Raw genomic sequence first — 20,304 nt, 5'->3', positions numbered from 1 at the left:
AAACATTTAAAAAATTTAAAAAAAAAAGTGAGAACAAGGGAAGGAAGACTGGTCTTTCTATTTCTATTCAGGACTTTTCTGTGGGTTCTACCCAGCGGAATAAATCAAGGAAAGAGAAGAAATTTGTAAGCCTCAAAAAGGAGAAAGGTAAACTATCTTTATTTGTGACAATGTCATTGTGTGCACATAAGGAGTCTATTAAAAAAAAACAAAACTATGCAAAGTCACAGGATACAAGATGAATATAAAAATTGTCTTTCTAAGTACTAGAAATCAAACTACAGAAATTAAAATTATAAAAAATATTAGGAATAAACTTAACTAAAAGCCTACTAATTCTTGACACTAAAAATTACAAAATATTTCTGAGAAAAAGTAAAGCAAATCAATATCAGTGAAATATACCTTTTTCACCAATTGGAAGCATCACTATTCTTAAGATGTCATTTTTCTCCAGTTGGATCTGTGGATCCAAAACAATCTCAATTAAATTCTCAACAGTTTTTATAAAATATAAATTTACATATTTATCCTAAAATTTATATGGATATTCAAAAACCCTAGAGTAACCAAACAAAATTCAAACAATAAGTACAAGTAAGAGGACTTATTTTATCTGCTTTCAGAAATTATTATTTTGTTAATGTTTATTTATTTTTGAGACAGAGAGAGAGCATGAGCCTGGGAGGGGCAAAGAGAGAGGGAGCCACAGAATCCGAAGCAGGCTCCAGGCTCTGAACTGTGAGCACAGAGCCCGATACGGGCTCGAACTCACAAACTGTGAGATCATGACCTGAGCCGAAGTCGGACGCTTAACTGACTGAGCCACCCAGGTACCCCTTTCAGGAGTTATTCTTAAACTACATTAATCAAAGTAGAATGGATTATTAGCCTAGTGACATATGCCAATTGATCAAATTAGAATCCGGCAATAAATGCATGGTCCTGTGGTTAATGATTTTTTACTAAGTCATCAAAGGAATTCAGTGGGAAAAGGAAAGAATTTTCAACAAGTGTTGCTTGAAAGATTGGAAGTTCTCATGGGGAAAATAATGAACCTGACTCCCTACCTCAAACCACACCTGAATTAGATTAATTAGAATTAATTAATCACACCACTCAAACCACACCTGAATTAGATTAATTCTAATCTAGAATTATAACATTTCTGCTATTATGAAAAAAGTGTTTCGCTAGTGAGATTCTTTGGATTTTTGAGGCCACGTATACTTTATTTGGGCATGTTACATAAATCTTTTCACTGACTAACCCCCAAACCTACCAGTTTTGAATGGAGCCTAAAATAAAAGGCAGTTCTGTAATAAGTCTAGGTTGCTATGAATTCCAGGAATGAAGGTTCAGAGTCATCCCATCTGGCTGAGACCCATAACCAACTGGAGTGCTTGTTGAGGGCAATGGAAATGTGGAGCGGAGAGTGGAAGAATGTTGTTACAAAGGCCAACTACAACCGTGTGACTATCTTAGCTATCTTGGGTTCCTCTTGGGCCATATGACCCAGCAGCTTTGATGGTACTTGAAATGTCAGCGGTAGATAGAGATGCTGTTTGGAGCATTTGTCAGGCCCTTATGAGTGAATGGCAGAGAAGATGTCTGGGTTTGGATGCAGTCATGCCATCATCTGCCCATAACATTTTAGTTTGCTGCAAGGCCTTAGTAGACAATGAATGCTTGGCCCTGGCCACAACATTACCATGTGAACTAAGCTTCCCGTCATGACTTGGGAATTATCTGACCCCCCCAACCCATAAAGTTAGATGTGGATAGCAGCACTTCATCGCCAAATGGAAGTGATACATGAGCTAGCGCTCGGGCAGACCCTGAAGGCACAAAAAAGGAACATGAGGAAGTAGCCCAAATGCTCAAGGCCCTTCTCCTAATGCATTATCTTCTTGCCCTCTTAGCTCACATCACTTTTCTCTTGGAGCTCTACCAATGACCAGTTGACGAAGGAAGAAAAAACTTGAGCCCGACTTACAGATGGTTCTGCATAATGTAAAAGTAACCCACCCACCCCAACATGAGCACAGGCGCTGGAGAATAAATATGACTCAAGGAGATGTGCATGGGAGCCAAGCTGACCAGGGGTGAAATCTGGTGGTTTTGCCATGTCTCACCTTGGTCAGGGTGAGCTACGTTTCTCAGAACTCCCTTCCCTGTGTGTTTCTGGGTAGAGGGGGCTCCGAGAGAGATCCTGTGTGGAAGGGTGGAAGCAGAGAAGCAGCCACAGTGGCTCACACACATGGACGCTTATCTGCCGGCCGCCCTCTTTGGCTGAGGCAGCAGGTGGGCCTGAAATTGCTATGCCAACCCCTGTAACAGGTGAAATAAAATGGAGTCACTTATGTCAAGGGGTTTTAAAATGGAGCCGAGAGGCCGTTAAGGAGGTGCATGTCCTCACCTGATGGAACCGTGAACTTTTGAACTGTGTCAAATGGCAAATATTGCAAGGACTCTACACGGGCATCTGCAACTCGCTAGACTGGCAGACTTTTGCTTAGTGCGAGCCCTGGGGATCAATTACGTTTAGCCAAGATTGGTTTTCTGCCACCAACACCAATCAAAACTCTTTGCAAACAACATATGCAAGCGTTCCCCCTTTGTCTTTAAGAACCCCTGGCTTTTGCTCCCGAGGAGGACACAATTTGGGTTGCTCCCCAAATCTGTGCTCCCCAAATTCTGAGATCCCAAATAGAGTAAAACCTTGGCTTGTGAGTAACTTGTTCTGCTAGTGTTCCAGAAGAGGAGCAAACATTTCTGATACATTTTAACTTGATAAACGAACGATGTCTTGCAACGCAAGTAGCACATGATGTCGAACGTGACATGATCACAATTGAGCCAATGGTTCTCTCTCTCTCTCTCTCTCTCTCTCTCTCTCTCTCTCTCTCTCTTTCTCTCTCTCTCTCTCGCTGTGGGGTTGTGGGTGATCGTCTCCATGCTCAGATGCTCCGTCTCAGGCTGCAATGTTTGGCAGAAATCAGTGACTTTTCAGAATGTTGGAAGGTGCCCGCAACTGGCACTTGTGTATTTTTTGTCACTTCAGAGCACCTATGGACAGTTCTTTGCTTTTCCATCCAAGAGTAAGCTTAGGAATGCTTTGCTTCCTGCTAGGTCGGGCTGTCTGCAGATATACACCCTTTCCTTTGCTGCCCCATTGCCAGTTACATTAAATAGAGAATATGACAAGAGTTTATTAATACTTTGCTGTAGTCAACACCCGTGCGAGCGTATACAATGGCCCCCACCCAGAAAAGGATTCCGCTGAGCCAATAGATAGCAGTGACTCCATTAGCGGTAGTGAAAGTCGTCCTACACGATAATCCTCCTCTCTCGTCTCCCTCACACCAGCCATGAAGATTTTCAAAGGTAAGTGCAGGTTTACTAGTTTGTTTTTCTTTATATTTTGTATTTTTGTTATTATTTTGTATTATATTACAGTATTATAATAATTTTTGTGACTATTTTTGGGTCGAGGAACAAATCCTCTGAGTTTCCATTATTTCTTATGGGGAAATTCGCTTTGATGCACAAGTGCTTTAGATTATGAGCATGTTTCTGGAATGAATTATACATTCATGCCAAGGTTTTACTGTAAATGCTTTTGTTTTATTTCAGTCTTCCCGGTTTTCTCCCCGGATCCTCCCTCTGCCTCACTCCACTTGCTGAGTCAGGTGCTGGTATTTACCCTGTGATGAAAGGGCCTGGCTCCCACGGGACACCCTCACCACCTGGACCAGAGGCACAGGTTCCCGTCTTTCCCTGTGGACTTCTGCTTAAGTGTGTGGGATCAGCTTGATTTCGTTCTCCTCCATTTTACGTCCATGTCTAATCCCTAATACAACAACCACAAAATCCCCAACTCTGTTCTGTGCCATATAACTTACCTTGTTATAGTGAAAAACAAAAAACTAACGCAATCTGCCATCTGAGGTGCCAATTTCCGGGAATGACTGATGTAACCTTATTCCCGAATTACAGGAATATTTTAATTCTCTATAGGAGTTTTTGTATAACAGGATTCGCCTTATCCAATGACATGGCTTTGAACTTCTAGTGCAACTTGGGGAAAATTTTGCCACAAAATTGGTAGACAATGATACAAATCCTTGAGCCAGTTGTCTGGGAGGAGCGGGTTGCCAATTATCACCTTCTCAAAGCCCACAGAAAGTAGTACAAGAGTTTCTAAACCTTCCTTTAGTTGTGACTTCGTGGCCAGAACGGGGTGAGGGGTGGTGTGGGGCAAAAGTGTTTTGATCTGATGCCATTTACTCTGTACCAAGGGAATCCTTCTCAGCCAGGACTGTTTCCTGAAGACCCAGAATTGCGAGCAGTGTGTGACCGCTGAAGGTTTGTGATTAATGAACATAAAACTCCGTGTTCTAGGGGGCAGGAGGTCACAAATCACGAAGTCCTAGAACTCAGCTTGGTTTTTAGCGTTGACATGACTCAGCAGAACTCCACTCTGCACTGGACGTGTGGGAGGCTCGGGAAAGGGCATCCCAGGAAGTGCCGCTTTGAGCAGGGGGCGTGGAAGTGTATGCATCTTGGACCTGGAATCGTGACAGGTATGTGTGTCTCTTCCTTTCCGCTGGTAGGACCTGGGCAGATCACTTAATGTCCCTGGGCTGCTTCCTCAACTGTAAAATGGAGATAATTGTGACTCCTTTTCCTGCCTCACTGAGTTGCGGTGGAGATCAAGTGGACTTCACTTTTGTCATTCATTCATTCATTCGTTGGTTCCACAAGTATCTTTCGAGAATACAATTTCGCAGCAGCACTGTCCTGCCCTACATCCTTGGGTTACGTAATTGAACAAGACACGGGTTCATAGTCTAGATGGACGCAAGAAACACCGCCACCTTGGGCAAGTCACTAACTCCCTCTTTTCTCAACAAGTACCTCGTGTTTATTTCTTGGGGTTATTGTGGTAATGGACAGAGAGTATGTGCCAAAACGTGTATCTTTTGGTACAAAGAATTATTCTTTTCACGTTATTGATTATGTTTATTATTATGTTATTATTATTTTAGGGAGAAAGGACGAAGTAAAAGAAATGCATCTTATTTTGGAGGGAGTGTGGTCAGAACGTCTCCGTTCGTGAACGACCCTCCAGTTAAGTCTCGAAGGCTCACGCGGGTGAGAATGAGGCAAGGTTCTGCAGGCACGGAGGAGGGGTGGCACTTGGTAGTGAGGAGGACTGGTGTGGCTGTCTACGGTGCGGCACGTGGCCGATGAACTCCTTCAGGGAGAAGACGAGAGGGTAGTGTGGCAGCAGAACACGATCACTCTCTCCCACTGTGCTGTACCACACAGAGCTGGGATTCCTTCTGTTAATTTTTTTTTAATGTTTACATTTATTTTTAAGAGAGAGAGAGGGAGACAGAGCATGAGCGGGGAAGGTGCAGAGAGAGAGGGAGACACAGAATCTGAAACAGGCTCTAGGCTCGGAGATGTCGGCACAGAGCCGGATGCGGGGCTCGCACTCGTCAACCGCCAGATGGTGACCTGAGCCGAAGTCGGACGCTCAACCGACTGAGCCACCCAGGCGCCCCTCGGGTTCTTTCTAGAGCCCACATTTGTGATGCCTAGCATGCCACTCATCACCTTCTTTTGGAATTCTGTTTATGCAGTGCATCCCCCAACTAGATCCCAAACCCTTTGGGGACCAGGGACTAGGTTTAATTCATGTTTATATTCCTAACAGCAGAGGACTGGCACATAGGACTCAGTAAATACATGTATCTTGAACAGCTGTCATGACTGCTGCAATCAAGTTCAGAACAAAGTGTTAACGTGCAGAGAACCAGGAAGCCCCTGACTTTGCCTGAAGTGCAACCGAAGGCTTCATAAGCAATGATGTTCGGAAGGATCAGGTCAGGATCTTTGTATTTATCCTATTAGGCTATCATGTTCTTTTATTCTTAAATGTTTTAGTTATTTTTGAGAGAGAGCGTGAGTGGGGGAAGAGCGGGGGCGGGGGACAGGGGGTCTGAAGCGGGCTCTGCGCTGATAGCAGTGAGCCCGATGCGGGGCTCAAACTCACAAACCGTAGGATCGTGACCTGAGCCTAAGTCGGACACTTAACCGCCTGAGCTACCCAGGCGCCCCGAGACCATCACTTACTAAGAGAAAATTTCTTAGACACTATGTGACTTGTTCGGGTGATCCTTCAGGATCTAGAAAATTCAGCTGTTTGGGCTTTGATGCTTAGGAATCAATGTTGCTACAGCGGCTGTCGCCTTACTAGGGTTATACAAACCTGGTCTGTCAGCTGAATTACAGCTTAGTTGGAGTACATCTATTTTCTGAGCCCCAAACCGGAACACATGGTCTGACGAGTATACCTTTGGGGAAAGACCAAGTAGGGTATTTGGAATGGCAGCTGTCTCAGAAGATCTCTGTGACCTCGGGTTGCTAGATTCTTCCTTCCTTGTGCTTAAAAAAAATATGAATTCTTGGGGCACCTGGGTGGCTCAGTCGGTTAAGCGGCCGACTTCAGCCCAGGTCATGATCTTGCAGTCTATGATTTCAAGCCCGGCATCGGGCTCTGTGCTGACAGCTCAGAACCAGGGGCCTGCTTCGGATTCTGTGTCTCCCTCTCTCTCTGACCCTCCCCCATTCGTGCTCTGTCTCTCTCTGTGTCAAAAATAAATAAATGTAAAAAAGTATATATATATATATATGAATTCTTCAGGGCCCCAGGGGTGATGGTCTGTGGTTGATAAGAGAGGACTGGGGGCGGGCAGGGTTCGGTTGGATTCCACAGTGGTGTGGCTTAACAGCACAAACCGGATGTTTTAGGGGAAGGGACACAGAGGCTGTGCCCTGCGTGTGGCATCCCATGCCTCTGAAGACGTGAAGGAGAAAATCCGGGCCTCCTTTGGGGTAAGACGATCTGGACTGAAGTTGAAGGGAGAAGAAAGAAAATCAAGGGAGGGAAGGAAAAGGAAGACACAAATCCGTAGCCACCTTGCATCCTCTCTTGGCCCCTTTCTGGCTGCGTGGCCTTGAGCTCATCGCTGAATGTCTCTGAGTGTTAGTTCCTCATAAGACCAAATGGAGCAGGGCACCTCCTGGCTCAGTCGGTTAAGCCTCCGATTCCCGATTTCTGCTCAGGTCATGATCTCACAGTTTCATGGGTTCGAGTCCTGCATCAGGCTCCGTGCAGAGTCCGCTTGGGATTCTCTCTCTCTCCCTCTCTCTCTCTCTCTCTCTGCCCCTCCCATTCACTCATATGCTCTCTCTTTCTCTCAAAATAAATAAACTTAAAAAAGAACCAATGGGGAAGAAATTCTTGCATCATAAAATTACGAAAATTACGTGTGTATCTGCCAAAAATAGAAACAAATTATATTTGGAGTAAGAAGGAAGCTATATTATAAAAATTAGAAAGAAGTAGCAGAAGAGTTACAAGATAGCAAAGAAGAATTAAAAAAACATATTTAAGGAATAAATCCAGGCATAAATGGTATAATTTAATCCCAAAATAGGATAGTGAGACACCAGAGACAGAATAGGTACAAAGATTCTGAAGGGAAAGAGATCAGAAGTGAGAAGCTAATGTAATCACACACGTGGAAACGAATCGAAAGTTTAAAGGAAACTTACAGATGGGAGAAGTCACCAAAGCAATCGAACCACACGCAGGACGAGACAGTATCAGGCTTTCCCTGTGGACACGAAAGTATACAACCTCAGATACCAGTCAAGAATCCCAGGTTGGGGGAAAGGCCACAGAGGACCCAGCTGGCCGTGGTCAAACACCTTTTTCAACAAAGAAACCAGGCAGAGGCTTTGTAAATAGGCCAGACCACAGACTGAAGGAAAACCCTGCATCCTTCTCATCTTCTCAGATAAGCTGTGACTTTATTAGTGTTAATGAAGTAACGAATTTTAAAAGAAAGATCACATTTCCCTGCACATAGATACACATTCCTCCGTGAATCTTCAATAAAGAGCCCACAGGTATTATTCAAGGTCATTTGCTCTTTGACCAAGCCTGACAAGATGCTTCAGTGCCGAGTTTGTTAACAGCATACTGCAGTCTGGAATTAAAAAAAGGACCTCCAGGGACCAAAGCCAGAAGACCCATACCCTAGGCTCAGCTCTGCTGATGTTAACTGTGTGACCTTGACACGTCCTTTATATCTCATGAGGCTCAGACTTATCATATGTGAAGTGAATGTTTTAATCGTACCTACTTGGACCACCTCATGGAGTTATGAGGACAATCAGGTGAAATAAGGTAAGAAAAAGCTATACAAACATGAGTTAGTATTAGGTCATCGAGAAGACTGTGGTACTAAAGAAACCAGAAGAGCTCAAGTAGATATTTGGTAGACCAGTTAACTGAACCTGATTCTGTGTCACTTGGCTATAGTCTAGACTCTCAGGACATAAGGACACCAAGGAATGAAAAGGGGCCCAAGCCTTTCTCCGTATCACAGTCCGAAACTGGCTGGGGAAAGGGCAAGGGGTAGAAATGAGGACATACTGTCATCTCGCTGTCTCTCTTGGTGATACGGAAGGAAATGCCTACTTTCTCTGATCATGCTCCTGATGATTCACATCAGCAAGATATAACGGGAAACAAATTGACCTGAATGAGGATCTGAGATTTTATTTTACAGGTTACAAAGTCATTTCATACATATGATTTCATTTACTCCTCATTGAGTCTCTGTTGGAAAATCTAGGTAGCCCCATTTTTGTAGGTGAGCGCACAGAGGCTCCGGGAATTATTCACGCTGCTCAAGACGGACTAGAGGAAGAACCAAAAGCCTACAGCTCAAATTTTGTGACTCTAAGCCACACGTACTGAACCGACTGGAGAGAAATGATGATCCTAACTAGAAAAGCCATTTTTTTCCCCCCAGCTCTAAAGCCTAATATTATCTACACATGATTTTCTGAAGTCTGCACTTACAGTTCAAAGGGACATTGATTTAGTTTTTACCAAAATATGCCATCTGTATCTTTGGAATCTCTTATAACCCTGTTTCCTGTTGAGGAGCTAAGATCTGAACAAATGCTTTCATTTGGATTTCAAATGCCTTTATCGTCATGATGCAGACACTTTATAGATAGCTGATAAATAAAATAGAAGGCCCCTCGCACAAGCTAAAAATATACCCTTTTTTTCTTCTTTTATCTATTCTTAGTAATTCTAGAAGGACAGAGCTGGGAAGATTTGTCAAGATAAGAGACATACAATCCCCAAGTGCCATTAAACCTTTTTACAGGAATAAAGTGCAGTTTCAAAGGGGTAAGATTAGACCCCAGTACCTTCCTATCTCCGAAGGTGAGGCAGAAATTATAGTAAATGGTATTAGGATAGAAAGTCACAAGAGCTATCTGCCATAAAATAATCAAGAATAACTCTTTTTTTCTCACCATTTTTTTAATGGTTAGCAAGATGGGGATGTACAAGGATAAAGAACATGAGAGGTGCGTGATCCCCTTGTACAGAAAAGGAAGAAAGCCACAGAGCAAAGAAGTTCAGTGGATGGCTACCTTGACGAAGGTAAGGTAGGTGGCCACCTGCCTGGAGGGGTCTGAGGTAGGTGAGGTCCCACCAGCCTCCTGTCTGCCGTGGTGCCAGTCTGCCCCCTTTTCCGACTTGGCATGTATCACATTGGACAGCAAAAGTTTTGGGATGTGGGAGGGAGATTGTTTCCTGCCACCAGAATTTAAATCTCCAGTTAACTCCCCCTAACCCTGGGCCTACCCTAGGAACTTGGGAGAAGAGGGGTGTCTGGAAGTTTTCACGTCCAGACTTTTTCAGAAGTTACAGTAACAGAACTTTTTGCTTTTGCAACACTCTTCAAAGAAGAGAAGTGCCTAAGTCTTCCACACAATCATCTTATCCAATTGGTAGGGACGCGTCTTTAGTGGAAGCATGCCAGATCAGAGGAATGTCACCCCCTTTAGTTAAGTGGGATCTGATGGGTACGAAGAAAGCCTCCCTGGGGAAGATGATGTCTGTGCTCTAATTCTTAAATGCGTAGGTGTTAGCTAGGTGAGATAGAGCGGGTATTGTAAGAGGGATTGCCTCGCTGAGGTCTAGAGCATGAGACGGCACGGTGCTCTTGGAGTTCTGCAAGATGGTGTGAAAGGCTGGTTCAGAGACCTTTATGTATTAGGCTGAGGATCTAGGATGCCCTCTAGGGCAGCGGCGGTCAAAATCTTAGAGTTCAAAGAAACTTCTAAGATTAAGAGTAATTTTTGAGGGCATCCCATGTAAGAGTAGTGGTTATGTTATTATCTGTCATGTAATTAATTAGTTATGTTTTTTAAGTGTATTTATTTAATTTGAGAGGGGTGGGGAGCACGCATGAGCTGGGGAGGGGCAGAAAGAGAGGGCGAGAGAGAATCCCAAGCTGGCTCTACGTTGTCAGCGCGGAACCCAACGCGGGGCTCAATCCCACAAAACCGTGAGATTAGGACCTGAGCTGAAATCAAGAGTCGGACGCTTAACTGACTTAAATTTGTTAATGTCGAATATCGGAAATGACAAGCTGATAGACATCGAGGGATGCTTTAAGTGAAATTTGTACTTTGCCTTTCAAGACTCGAGTATTGAAATAATACATAGAAACATGAGATGTAAATCAATGGATGGTGAAGGGTGCACATAAGTGTGTACAAGCTCTACTCTTGGGCCAGGCATTCTGGGAGGCCGAAGAGCATGAAAGGCCATTGAAAGGTTTTAAACAGAGAAATAACACGACCAGATAAATCCTAAGAGGAGTGACGTGATCAGATAAGCTGTGTTCTCCCTTGCCGTTAAAGCTGTTAAAGATTTGGTGTGTTATTCCTCGTAGGAGAATTTGCATTTAAGGGAGATCACTCACAGGATGGACAAAGCTCAACAAAATGGAATAAACGCTAAATGGTAGTTGAGATCCATAGCATGATGACCTTGCCAGTTCTTCAAATCCAGGTAAAGAATAAAACAATACGTAATAGCTGCTAGAATATTTGGATAAAAGACTGTTTTGCGTTCGTAAATCTTGGCTTATTACCTCGAGCTGTCAGGGAATGGGGCCATGTAGAACATGGAGGGTTGAGCAGATTTCAAAAAATAAGATTATAAAAGATAGATCTCCTCCCTCAATCAAAACACGCTTTCCCTCTGGCTGTGTTCAGGAAGGTTTTGAGAAATTAGTAATGTGTCTCACCCCATTGGATTCATTCACATTAGCATTGAATAGCTGGTAACTTTCTAAGAGGGCATTTTGCCTTTTGATGAGCACTTTGTTAACCCAAAAGGACACATGATTGAGAAAATTATTACAGAGATAGAGGAAAGCTGGATACTTTTGAAAAGCACAGCTTTTCGGGGCCAGCCCTACCTTCTCATTTCTCTAGTGTCTTACAGTTCATTGATTTCAACTTTAAGAACACTCACTCTTATAGATACGTGAAGGAGGCATACCATGAATTTCACTCCATAGGAAAAATACCCCAGACTGGGAATCAGCGCATCCGTAAGATGCATGCTATTTATCCAGATGTGTAACTTCGGGCAAATCATTTCACCTCCATGGGCCTCAATGTCCTCATCTTTAAAATGAAGATTGGGAAGCACAGTTTCTTAGGATGGCAGAGCAGTTTTTCGTGTGTGACAGCTGGACTGGACTGATCACCCAGGGCAATCCGACTTCCTTAGGCAAGCGGACGCCCCCTTTGCTCTCAAGGGTTGTCTCCCAGCTGCTGACATCTTAGCTGAAGAAGAACTTTGCAGAGTGGGGAAGACTACACTTTCATCCTGAACATAAGACGGCATTTGTAATGTCTATTCCAAGGCTGACATTTCCTGAATCTGGATTCTTCCTTCATCACTCTCTTCTCATTCTCAGCAGAATCGTTGGAGAAACGCAAGTAGGTATAAAAGTGATGGCTTTAGCCGCTAAACGAAAAGCGGTCAAAATAAATATTCACTTATAAGAAATAAGGGAACATCAATGGGCCCTGGCTACCAAAGATTAAGCAGTGGCGGCCTCCTCATAAGCTTTGCTTTCTAATAACATTTTCATCCACAGTTTTTAACAAGTTATAACATTGAGAGGGTAGGACTTGACCCCAAAATGGAAAAGCCTGGAAACTGGACCAGGAATTCACCCGATGAGACTCATTCAAATGAAAGGTGCACGGAGGCATTGGGAAGCTATCTGAGAAGGTGTAAGGTAAGATTTGGAAAGTGGTTTATGAGCAAAATGGTTTTCAAGATACTACTGATTTAAAAATGCAAAAGTAGGAAAATGTGCTTGAGAGCTCATATAGCTTGGAGAACTTGGCTTATCTCACTGACAGATAAGAGCATGGACTCGCACTTGGGCAGTATTGGTATAGTCTGTTCTACTCAAGTAAGAACTAGTAACCTAATGCTGTGAGGGATCGCACGTGGTTGCTTTGGTCTAGTAGAACAAACAGGAGCCTGAGAGGCAGTCACTCTGACCTCTAAGTCTGTTCTGCCACTAATTCATAGCGATCCTGAGAACATCACTTCTTCTCCACGGGGGAAAAAAACGTATCAACGGTCTTTCCTCTAGTAATACTTCTTGACGGAAACTCCCAGAAACGCATCCCAGATAATTAAAGGGGAGATTAGGTGGTAATGAAATGACTCGGGGCCATTGCATCTACAGTAAATGGAGTTAGGCTTCGTGGGGACTTGGAAGGAGACCGAGGAAACTGTCAGAGACCAGGACAGACATTCTCTTCAGTTTCTCTCCCAATCGCTCTCATTCCCACACACACGCATTCTCATCATTGTCTCTCCCTGCAAATCTTCTCCCGTTTATGCTTCTTTCTGTATGCAAACTTTCCCCATTCCCCAGTCCCCACCCCTCTAGTTGATTAATTTCAGCCCATTACCTACACCATCCGAACACCAAGTCTAAGGTCATAGAATTGAGCTGCTTGCCAAGGCACCGGGATCTCAGCTCTTTCACGAGGGCAAGGGGAGAAAGGAATGATGATACTCACCCCAAACTGCAGGATCCAAACGGTATCATGGGCTTTGTTCTAACAGTGAACAGCAAGGTCAAGAAGTTGTCATTCGAATGCAAGGGAAAGGGGTCAACGGAGTGCACGAGGCTGGGTCACTTTGTATCTCCTTTTCTGAGTTTTGCTGGCAGGCTATATTAGAATCGATGCTTGTTAGGATAAGGATCATCCCAATGGAAGGAGTACTCACCTGGTGTCACGAGGATAGTGAACAAAGAAGCCTATCTTAAGGGGCAAGTTCACAGCAAACGTACGCAGGAGTCAAGAAGGACTCACAGGAGGTTGCGATACAGATATATGTTTAATAAAATGTATGTGATCATGGTTACAGACACATATTGAGTGCTTTATTTATCAAGAAGGGTGAGTCGCATAGTACACAACATATTGCATACAAAATCAGAAGATAAACACAACCGTTTCTACATGAAAAACCTATGGGATAAGTGCTGACAGATGCATTTCCAGCCTTTCATTTCTCCTCCTCTCTGTCTCTCCTGGAGATGAGTTGTAAGCTCCAGCAATTTTTAAAAATTCAGTTCTCCCATGCCCTGATACTATATAATATATATATATATATATATATATATATATATATATATAAAACTTTTGGCAAAAAATGATCCAGATAATTTCCCTCCATTGGAAAATTTCTCAGCATATCCCTTTGCTCACACATTTCCTTAGACAGTTAATTAAATGCTTTTAACATATCGGTTATTACAAGATTGTGGTTACACTCACCTATTTTAAATGTTTCCTCTTACGGGGGTGGGGGGGAAGAGAAGAAGGGAAGGTATAGGTGTGAGGTGGGGAGGGAAAATACCTCAGGAGACAACTAGTACCTTGCAAGAGGCTTCTTAAACCGGATATGAAAAAGTTTGATGCGTATCTTCTCTACTAGAAAAATCAGATAAGAAGATTATTATTGTTATTCAGCTGTGAGGTGAGGATAATATTTCAAAGATTTTTTTCCCCCCTTCACTCTCTGCTCTGAGTCTCCATTCAAAGCTGCAAATGTCCCCTCAGTTGGAAGAATCTTTTCAGTTCCAGGATGGCTCATTGAGGCTGGGGAAAGCCTTTCTTTGGGTATCGATGACTCTGGTCTACCAGACGCCCCATTTGCATGAAAGTATGTTTGACACAAGCAGCAGTTCGGCCTCCTCGAAGAAAACCGTTAGGTACATACTTGTCTCATAGAATGAGGAGACCAGACAACCAGAGAAGTGTAATGACGATCCAGTCGGGCTGTAGTGAAGACCTCACGTCTGGAACCTACATAGAGTTGCCTGGCTCTTGGGTTTAGACGTTTGGATGTTAGAAACCCAGTTCTCCACTCTCTGCTCCCTGGCGCAGGTGAGCCAAGTGGGGACAGCAGATCCACCATATTGATTCTTCCCTCTAATCAAGACTGCCTCGGATTTGATTTGATTGTTTTAAAATTTCTTTTAATATTTATTTATTTTTGAGAAAGAGAGAGAGAGAGAGCATGCGAGTATGAGCTGGGGAGGGGCAGAGAGAGAGAGGGAGACGCAGAATCCGATGCGGGGCTCAAACCCATAAACCATGAGATCATGACCTGAGTCCGAGTCGGAAACTCAACCGACTGAGCCACCCAGGCGCTCCGTGAGACTCCCTAGGATTTTAAGAGGAAGTTTCTCATTGAGCTGCACTGTGAGTCAGGAAATGCCTTTCCGCAAATCGTGTTGATGACAGAAAGAAATGGTTTGGTTTTGGTCAAGAGGAGCTATTCTTAAATGTTTCCTAGGAAATGGATTAACTTTATAGGCCTGGGCACTTATTGCTTCACCGAGCGGCCCTCTGTCCTCTCTCCCTTTTCTTCTCCTGGGCCTTTATCTCCCAGACTTGCTAAATTCCCTGAAACAGGAAATGTTTGGATTGCTGGAGGGAATGATTTCAGGGATAAAAAAATCTTTTCCCTGAAATAGAGAATTTCCCTTTAAACACTTTTTATTATCTAATCTGTGATGGGACAGATGACAAAGCCCTGGCAGAGAATTATTGTTGGTGGATCGGTTGATCTGCTGATGCTCAAGGTTTTATGGAAACTTCCAAACATTCCAAACACTTGTTATTCTTTGGGAGGCAGTTGGTAACACCATCCTACCCAAAGGGAGTAGAGAGAGAGCACACAGCAACCAAGCAAAGCTACATATTTGTAGAGGATAAACATAAAAACAGTTCCTTTCACCAATTTTTTCTCATTAGGCACGAAAAACTGAAATCTACGGAGAGGAGAGCAGAGAGCTCATTCGCTAGAGAACTGGAGTCCCTCCCTCCCCCACCCTCCGTGGGTGTGGGGGGGTGAGGCACAGAACATTTCCATACAATTGATGCTATTGATGTGAAAGCACAGTGATTGAAATGTCTCAGTTCTGCATTTCAGAAGGTCTAGCCAGGAGAAGGCAAGGGCGTGTGTGTGTGTGTGTGTGTGTGTGTGTGTGTGTGTAGGGGGTCGCTTGCGTGAACAAGTACTGCTTTGGTAGATAAACACAGCCTCCTAATTTCCTCTAGAATCAACAGTCTATGTCTTTATTCTGGTCCAGTTGGGACCGTAATCTGACACCAAGCCCAAACTGTATCAAACCTAGGCAGAGAAAGTTAGGTTGCGGGCTATTCCCTGGCCTCATCTTAGGTTTCCTTCAAGAAGGAGAGGCGTAGCTGCCTCTTCGCATTGACCACAGTTTGGTTCCGCTACCTCTGTACATCCCAGATCACTTACAACTGTAGCTACATTTTCACAAGGGAGGGAGAACCGAAGCACCACAGGACTCCTGCATTAAGTTTCACGCTTTCCCAGCAATTTACTCAAGAAAAAGTGGGGAGGAGGGGGGAGGCGGGGGGAGGAGGGGGAGGCAGTGAGACACAGACATTACACAGGTTTTATTTTCCTGGAAGGATCATCCCAGTTTTTCTAAGTTCCCAGAATTAAACGAATGTTATTTTCTTTGTGTTACCATGGAAACTTCCAGTAACACTGTGGGTTTTTTTTTTAAATTTTCTTTTGTCTAAGTTTAAAAACACTTCAAAGATTTCAAAGAACTTTTTTAGGGCAATGTTGATATGTTTGCTTTTCTCATTTGGGGCTGTGATACTTTCCTTTCAATGTTTTCATTTCATATGTTAGAATAGTTTCTATTGTGTGTGTATACTACTTTAAATTTAAAATAGTATATACAGATGTCTCTATTACAGGTCGTTGTTTGGCTGGGAAGCATTCATTTTTATTTTCCTTCACAGCCCTGCCCTCATGGTGCTTTTCCTGCCCTCTGCCTCCTGAGTTCAGCCTATGGAAAGGTGAAGGCCTCCCTTTTACCGTCCACAGACAAGTCCTCCCCACCGCCAGAGGGCGTGCAGTCTGTGAATCCAGTTGATCTGGGTCTGTGCAACATCAACCATCTGGGTGAGCTCTGGAACATCTAGTAGATTCTCTGAGCGTTTGCAACCCTTTGGCTCTTTCAAATAATGCGAATCAAAAATTCTGAATTTTGAATTCAACGAACATTTTTCTGAAAAATGTTTTGGCATTCAAGGACAGGAACTCCCCTAGATCCTTGCGTTCTTACCATTTCTAGCTGCATGAGAAACTCAAGGGCTGGAGATTTTATGCTAATCTGGACAGTGTAGACGGATGCTGAGGAAGGCAGTACCAGGAATTTTTGATCTGAGTCGCCTGTCACTTCTACACAAACGCACATGGCGAGGATGTCTCCATGCTCACGGTGAGAGCTGTCGACTGCTTATGACAAGCTTCTCTGCAGTGAGCAATGTCTACACCTATAAGTGGACTCTTACTACACTGGCAACTGTTGACAGTGGACCCACTTAGTCCAGCCCACTTTCAGAATGTGAGATAAATAGCAAGTATTCAGAAGTGCATGGTATCCTTTGAAATAGCAAAATTAGAGAAAAGCCAACAAAAACAGCCAGTGTTTGCCTGAAGGATATGGTAACGATATTCTCAGGAAGTAATTGAATAAACAGGCTACAAACATGGAAAACTAGGAGTGTGTGGAAGAGAAAGGGAAATAAAATGAGAAAATACAAGACTAAATGTAATCTTCTCCTTAAACACTTCAGAATTTTATTAATCCTTAACAAGTTCTTTTCAAATTAACTCAATATCCTCTTCCTGGTTAGCTTCAAATATAGTTTAGGTTGATTCTCCTTATTACTAAATTATGTAAATCATTACTTAAATCTACTAGAGATAAGAAAAAAATCTAGTGAGACTTATAATAACGAAAGACGGAATTACAAGTTTAAAACTACTAAAAAATACCACGGCCTATCGATCAGCTGTGTGCAAGTCACGTTAGGATATAAATGTGCACTTTGAAGATGAGTACAACCCACTAACATGGGCAGCAAAACAGGGCAGGGAGAGATGGAGTTGGTAAAAAATCACATTGTTTTGCAAAATGTGGGGTCCTTCGGAATGCTATCTCAGAAAGCCTCCGCGGTCGAATTAATTTTTCTAAAGATAATTTGTTCTTTTGAAGATAATCGCCATTCCCTAAATAAACAGATGGCATCATAGGGTAATTAGCCATTTGTAGGCCTGGCAAAGTTTTCCCATTTTAGTGGATAGCTCTCCTGATGTGGCGGTAAGAGAAATCGCGCTGGACAGCATCTGTTGTATTTTACGTGAGTGGAGTTGCAAAGTTTGGAATTTTATACTCACAGGGGCTTAAAATAATTTGAAAATGGAAACTTTGGGCCTACGTACTTAGATGCATATTTACATTTATTAAATACTCCATTGTCAGGTTGTTGATTTAATACAAGATTTGGTAACTTGGTGGGGGGTATGAGAGAGGTACAAGGAAAGAACCAATATGGATTGTGTGCAGCTTGACTTTGTATAAACATAACATATTTATGGTTGTATCTCTGGCTAGTGATCTCCAGCCAATGCAAAGAGGCTCTAAAGGGAAGATTGATATTTTAAATAATGTATTTGCTTAGAAATCAAATAATGGCTGCCTCATAAAATTCTTACCACCTTTTAGTAACCAAGGTCAGAAATGGAGGGATAATTCCCCCTGGGTCAGAATGAAAACAACAAATGAGATCAATGGATCTCATTTGAAATCGGTCTTTCCACATCCACATTCTTTTTCGTACCAATCTGGGTGGATAGAGATCCATTACCTAAGCCAAATGGACCCACATTCTACGGTATCATATTCTTATGTTTCCTTGCCATAAGCAGAATTTTCCTGTGACTGTGATTAGCGTTGACAACAACATCCTTAAGAATGGGGCAGGAAGAAGGAAATGGGAGAGGAAGGCATTCGGACACTAGATAAACATCCAAAATAATGTGCACAGAAAGAGTCAACAACGCCACCCGGGATTTTCCCCTGTTTGGGTATCTTCGAACGAAGCAGCTATGGGAAGCTAATGTAGATTAGATTGCTGGAAAATGCAGGGTTATTACAGAGGAAATAACTCACTGGATGATCCACACAGCCCGACTAAATTACTACTTGATTAATTCCTGATAAAACTCCGAGCGCACAAAGCGAGGCAGTGAATCCTTTTCCATCAGGGCATAGATTCTTTTCTGGGCCACATCGAAGCTGCTCGGGGACGGTTCCACCAGGTTCTTCGTTGTGATGTCCTTTGTGAAGTGATCGATATTCACCTGCGGGCCGGGAAACAGGGTCACGAGTCAGCCCAGGTGGCAGGATTTGATGGGGGGGTTGGGGGGGGGTGTGGGGAGGGACAGGAATTGGTCACCAATAAACTCATGAGGGGAAGGGGCTCCTAAGAAGTGAGAAGAAATGTCATTTCTGTTGTATAGGCGGTGGGGTGAAGCAAGAGATACTCTAAAAAATGCACGAGTCGGCTTAAGATCCAAATAACGCACGTGTCGGAATCCCACCGGCAGCTACCGTGCTTACGGCTTGTAATCCTCACCAGAACCCCAAGAACGTGTGTAGGCAAAGCTTGAGTGGCTTTCTCCAGGGCACCGAGCTAAGGCGTGCATACGAGTCAGAGACTCAGAGTTTGAATCCGCGTGTCCTGACACCTCATCCCTCAACCTTCCTTCGGCCGCGTGTGCTTTCACGCCTGATGGAGACAGGGAAGAGGAGAAGGGAATTCTGACCCGGATCCAGAAGCTTTTTTTACGGATCTGGAAGAGCGAGGAAATGGGGTCTTTCCCGGAACAAACCAGGCAACAGTGTTTTTGACAAATGATAAGAATAGCGGCTAGTGTTCATCGGGCGCTTGGTCTACACAGGCTCTTTGCCAGGAACGTGAGTCTTACGGGCTCTGGGTCGAGGCTCCCGTTGAACCTCACCACTCTGAGCAGGATGCCATGTCCATCTTACGACCGAGGGGCAGAATGCGAGGGATTCGCTCCAGGTCACGAGTGGGAGAGAGAAGATTAAAAAGCCAGGCAGTGTCGCCCTTCACTAATAGACTGCAGCCTTGGAAGGCGTCGCGGCTTGATGTCCTGCGTGCAGTTAGCGACACATCGCCCAAGTCCCCGGGGGGGACACCGTTCGTATTAGGGGCCAGATGGATGGTCCCCCGGATTGTGCAGGGCACAGCCCTGCACGGGCCTGCCTGAGTGTGACTTGGGAGGATTCGCTGCTCATCATCTCGTGGGCTTTAAGGACCCTTAAGCTACCTGGCTGTAAAAGAGAAAGAAACAGAATCCAAATTGGCCAGCGGTTCTGAATTGGAGCGTCGCAAAGTGTCCTAGATCGCTCCTGGGCTGCTAGAGGTCCTCGACACTGGAAAAGCTCTCTGCGCTCAGAGGATGTGGGTGTGGCTGCAGGCAGAGTCAGGGGCAAAAGCCTGGCGGAGAGTGCCAGGCCAGGATGGGCCGGACAGCGGGCGTGAGCTGGGCCCCAAGCTCCAAGGTAAAAGGAGTTGAGACTGTGGTAAGATTTTCCATGGTGAGAGGGGCCGGAGTGCTTTCTGCAGGAGGAAACGATGCAGCACAGCCTCAGAGCTGAGGTCCAGGGCCTGACTCTGCATGTGGGGACCCCAGCCCGGTGAGGTCAAGTTACATGCCCGCTAACGCTCAGGAGGGACAGGATGGAAGCGACGCTGTAATGTATACCTCTCTGTTCCCAGTCTTTTCTTCTTCTTTTTTTTAATTAAAAAAATGTTTACTTATTTTGAGAGAGGGAATGCGATCAGGAGAGGGGCAGAGAGAGAGAGAGAGAGAGAGAGAGAATCCCAAGCAGGCTCTACACTGTGAGCATGGAGCCCGATGCGGAGCTCGAACCC

At 44.1% G+C, this 20,304-nt stretch overlaps 1 protein-coding gene across 1 annotated transcript in view; it reads right to left on the bottom strand.

The window, feature by feature from the left end:
* Positions 1–13,314: 13,314 nt before the first annotated feature.
* Positions 13,315–20,304, bottom strand: part of RGS5 (regulator of G protein signaling 5) — a 52,056-nt gene continuing 45,066 nt past the window's right edge. The window contains exon 5 of the mRNA XM_003999541.6: positions 13,315–18,703. Within this exon, the coding sequence (XP_003999590.1) occupies positions 18,542–18,703 (162 nt within the window). The 3' untranslated portion in view covers positions 13,315–18,541. The remainder of the gene's footprint in view (positions 18,704–20,304) is intronic.

Source organism: Felis catus, chromosome F1 (genome assembly GCF_018350175.1).
Source record: "Felis catus isolate Fca126 chromosome F1, F.catus_Fca126_mat1.0, whole genome shotgun sequence".
NCBI lineage: Eukaryota > Metazoa > Chordata > Mammalia > Carnivora > Felidae > Felis > Felis catus.
Note: the sequence above shows the minus strand (reverse complement) of the source record. Positions and strands in the feature narration are given on the sequence as shown.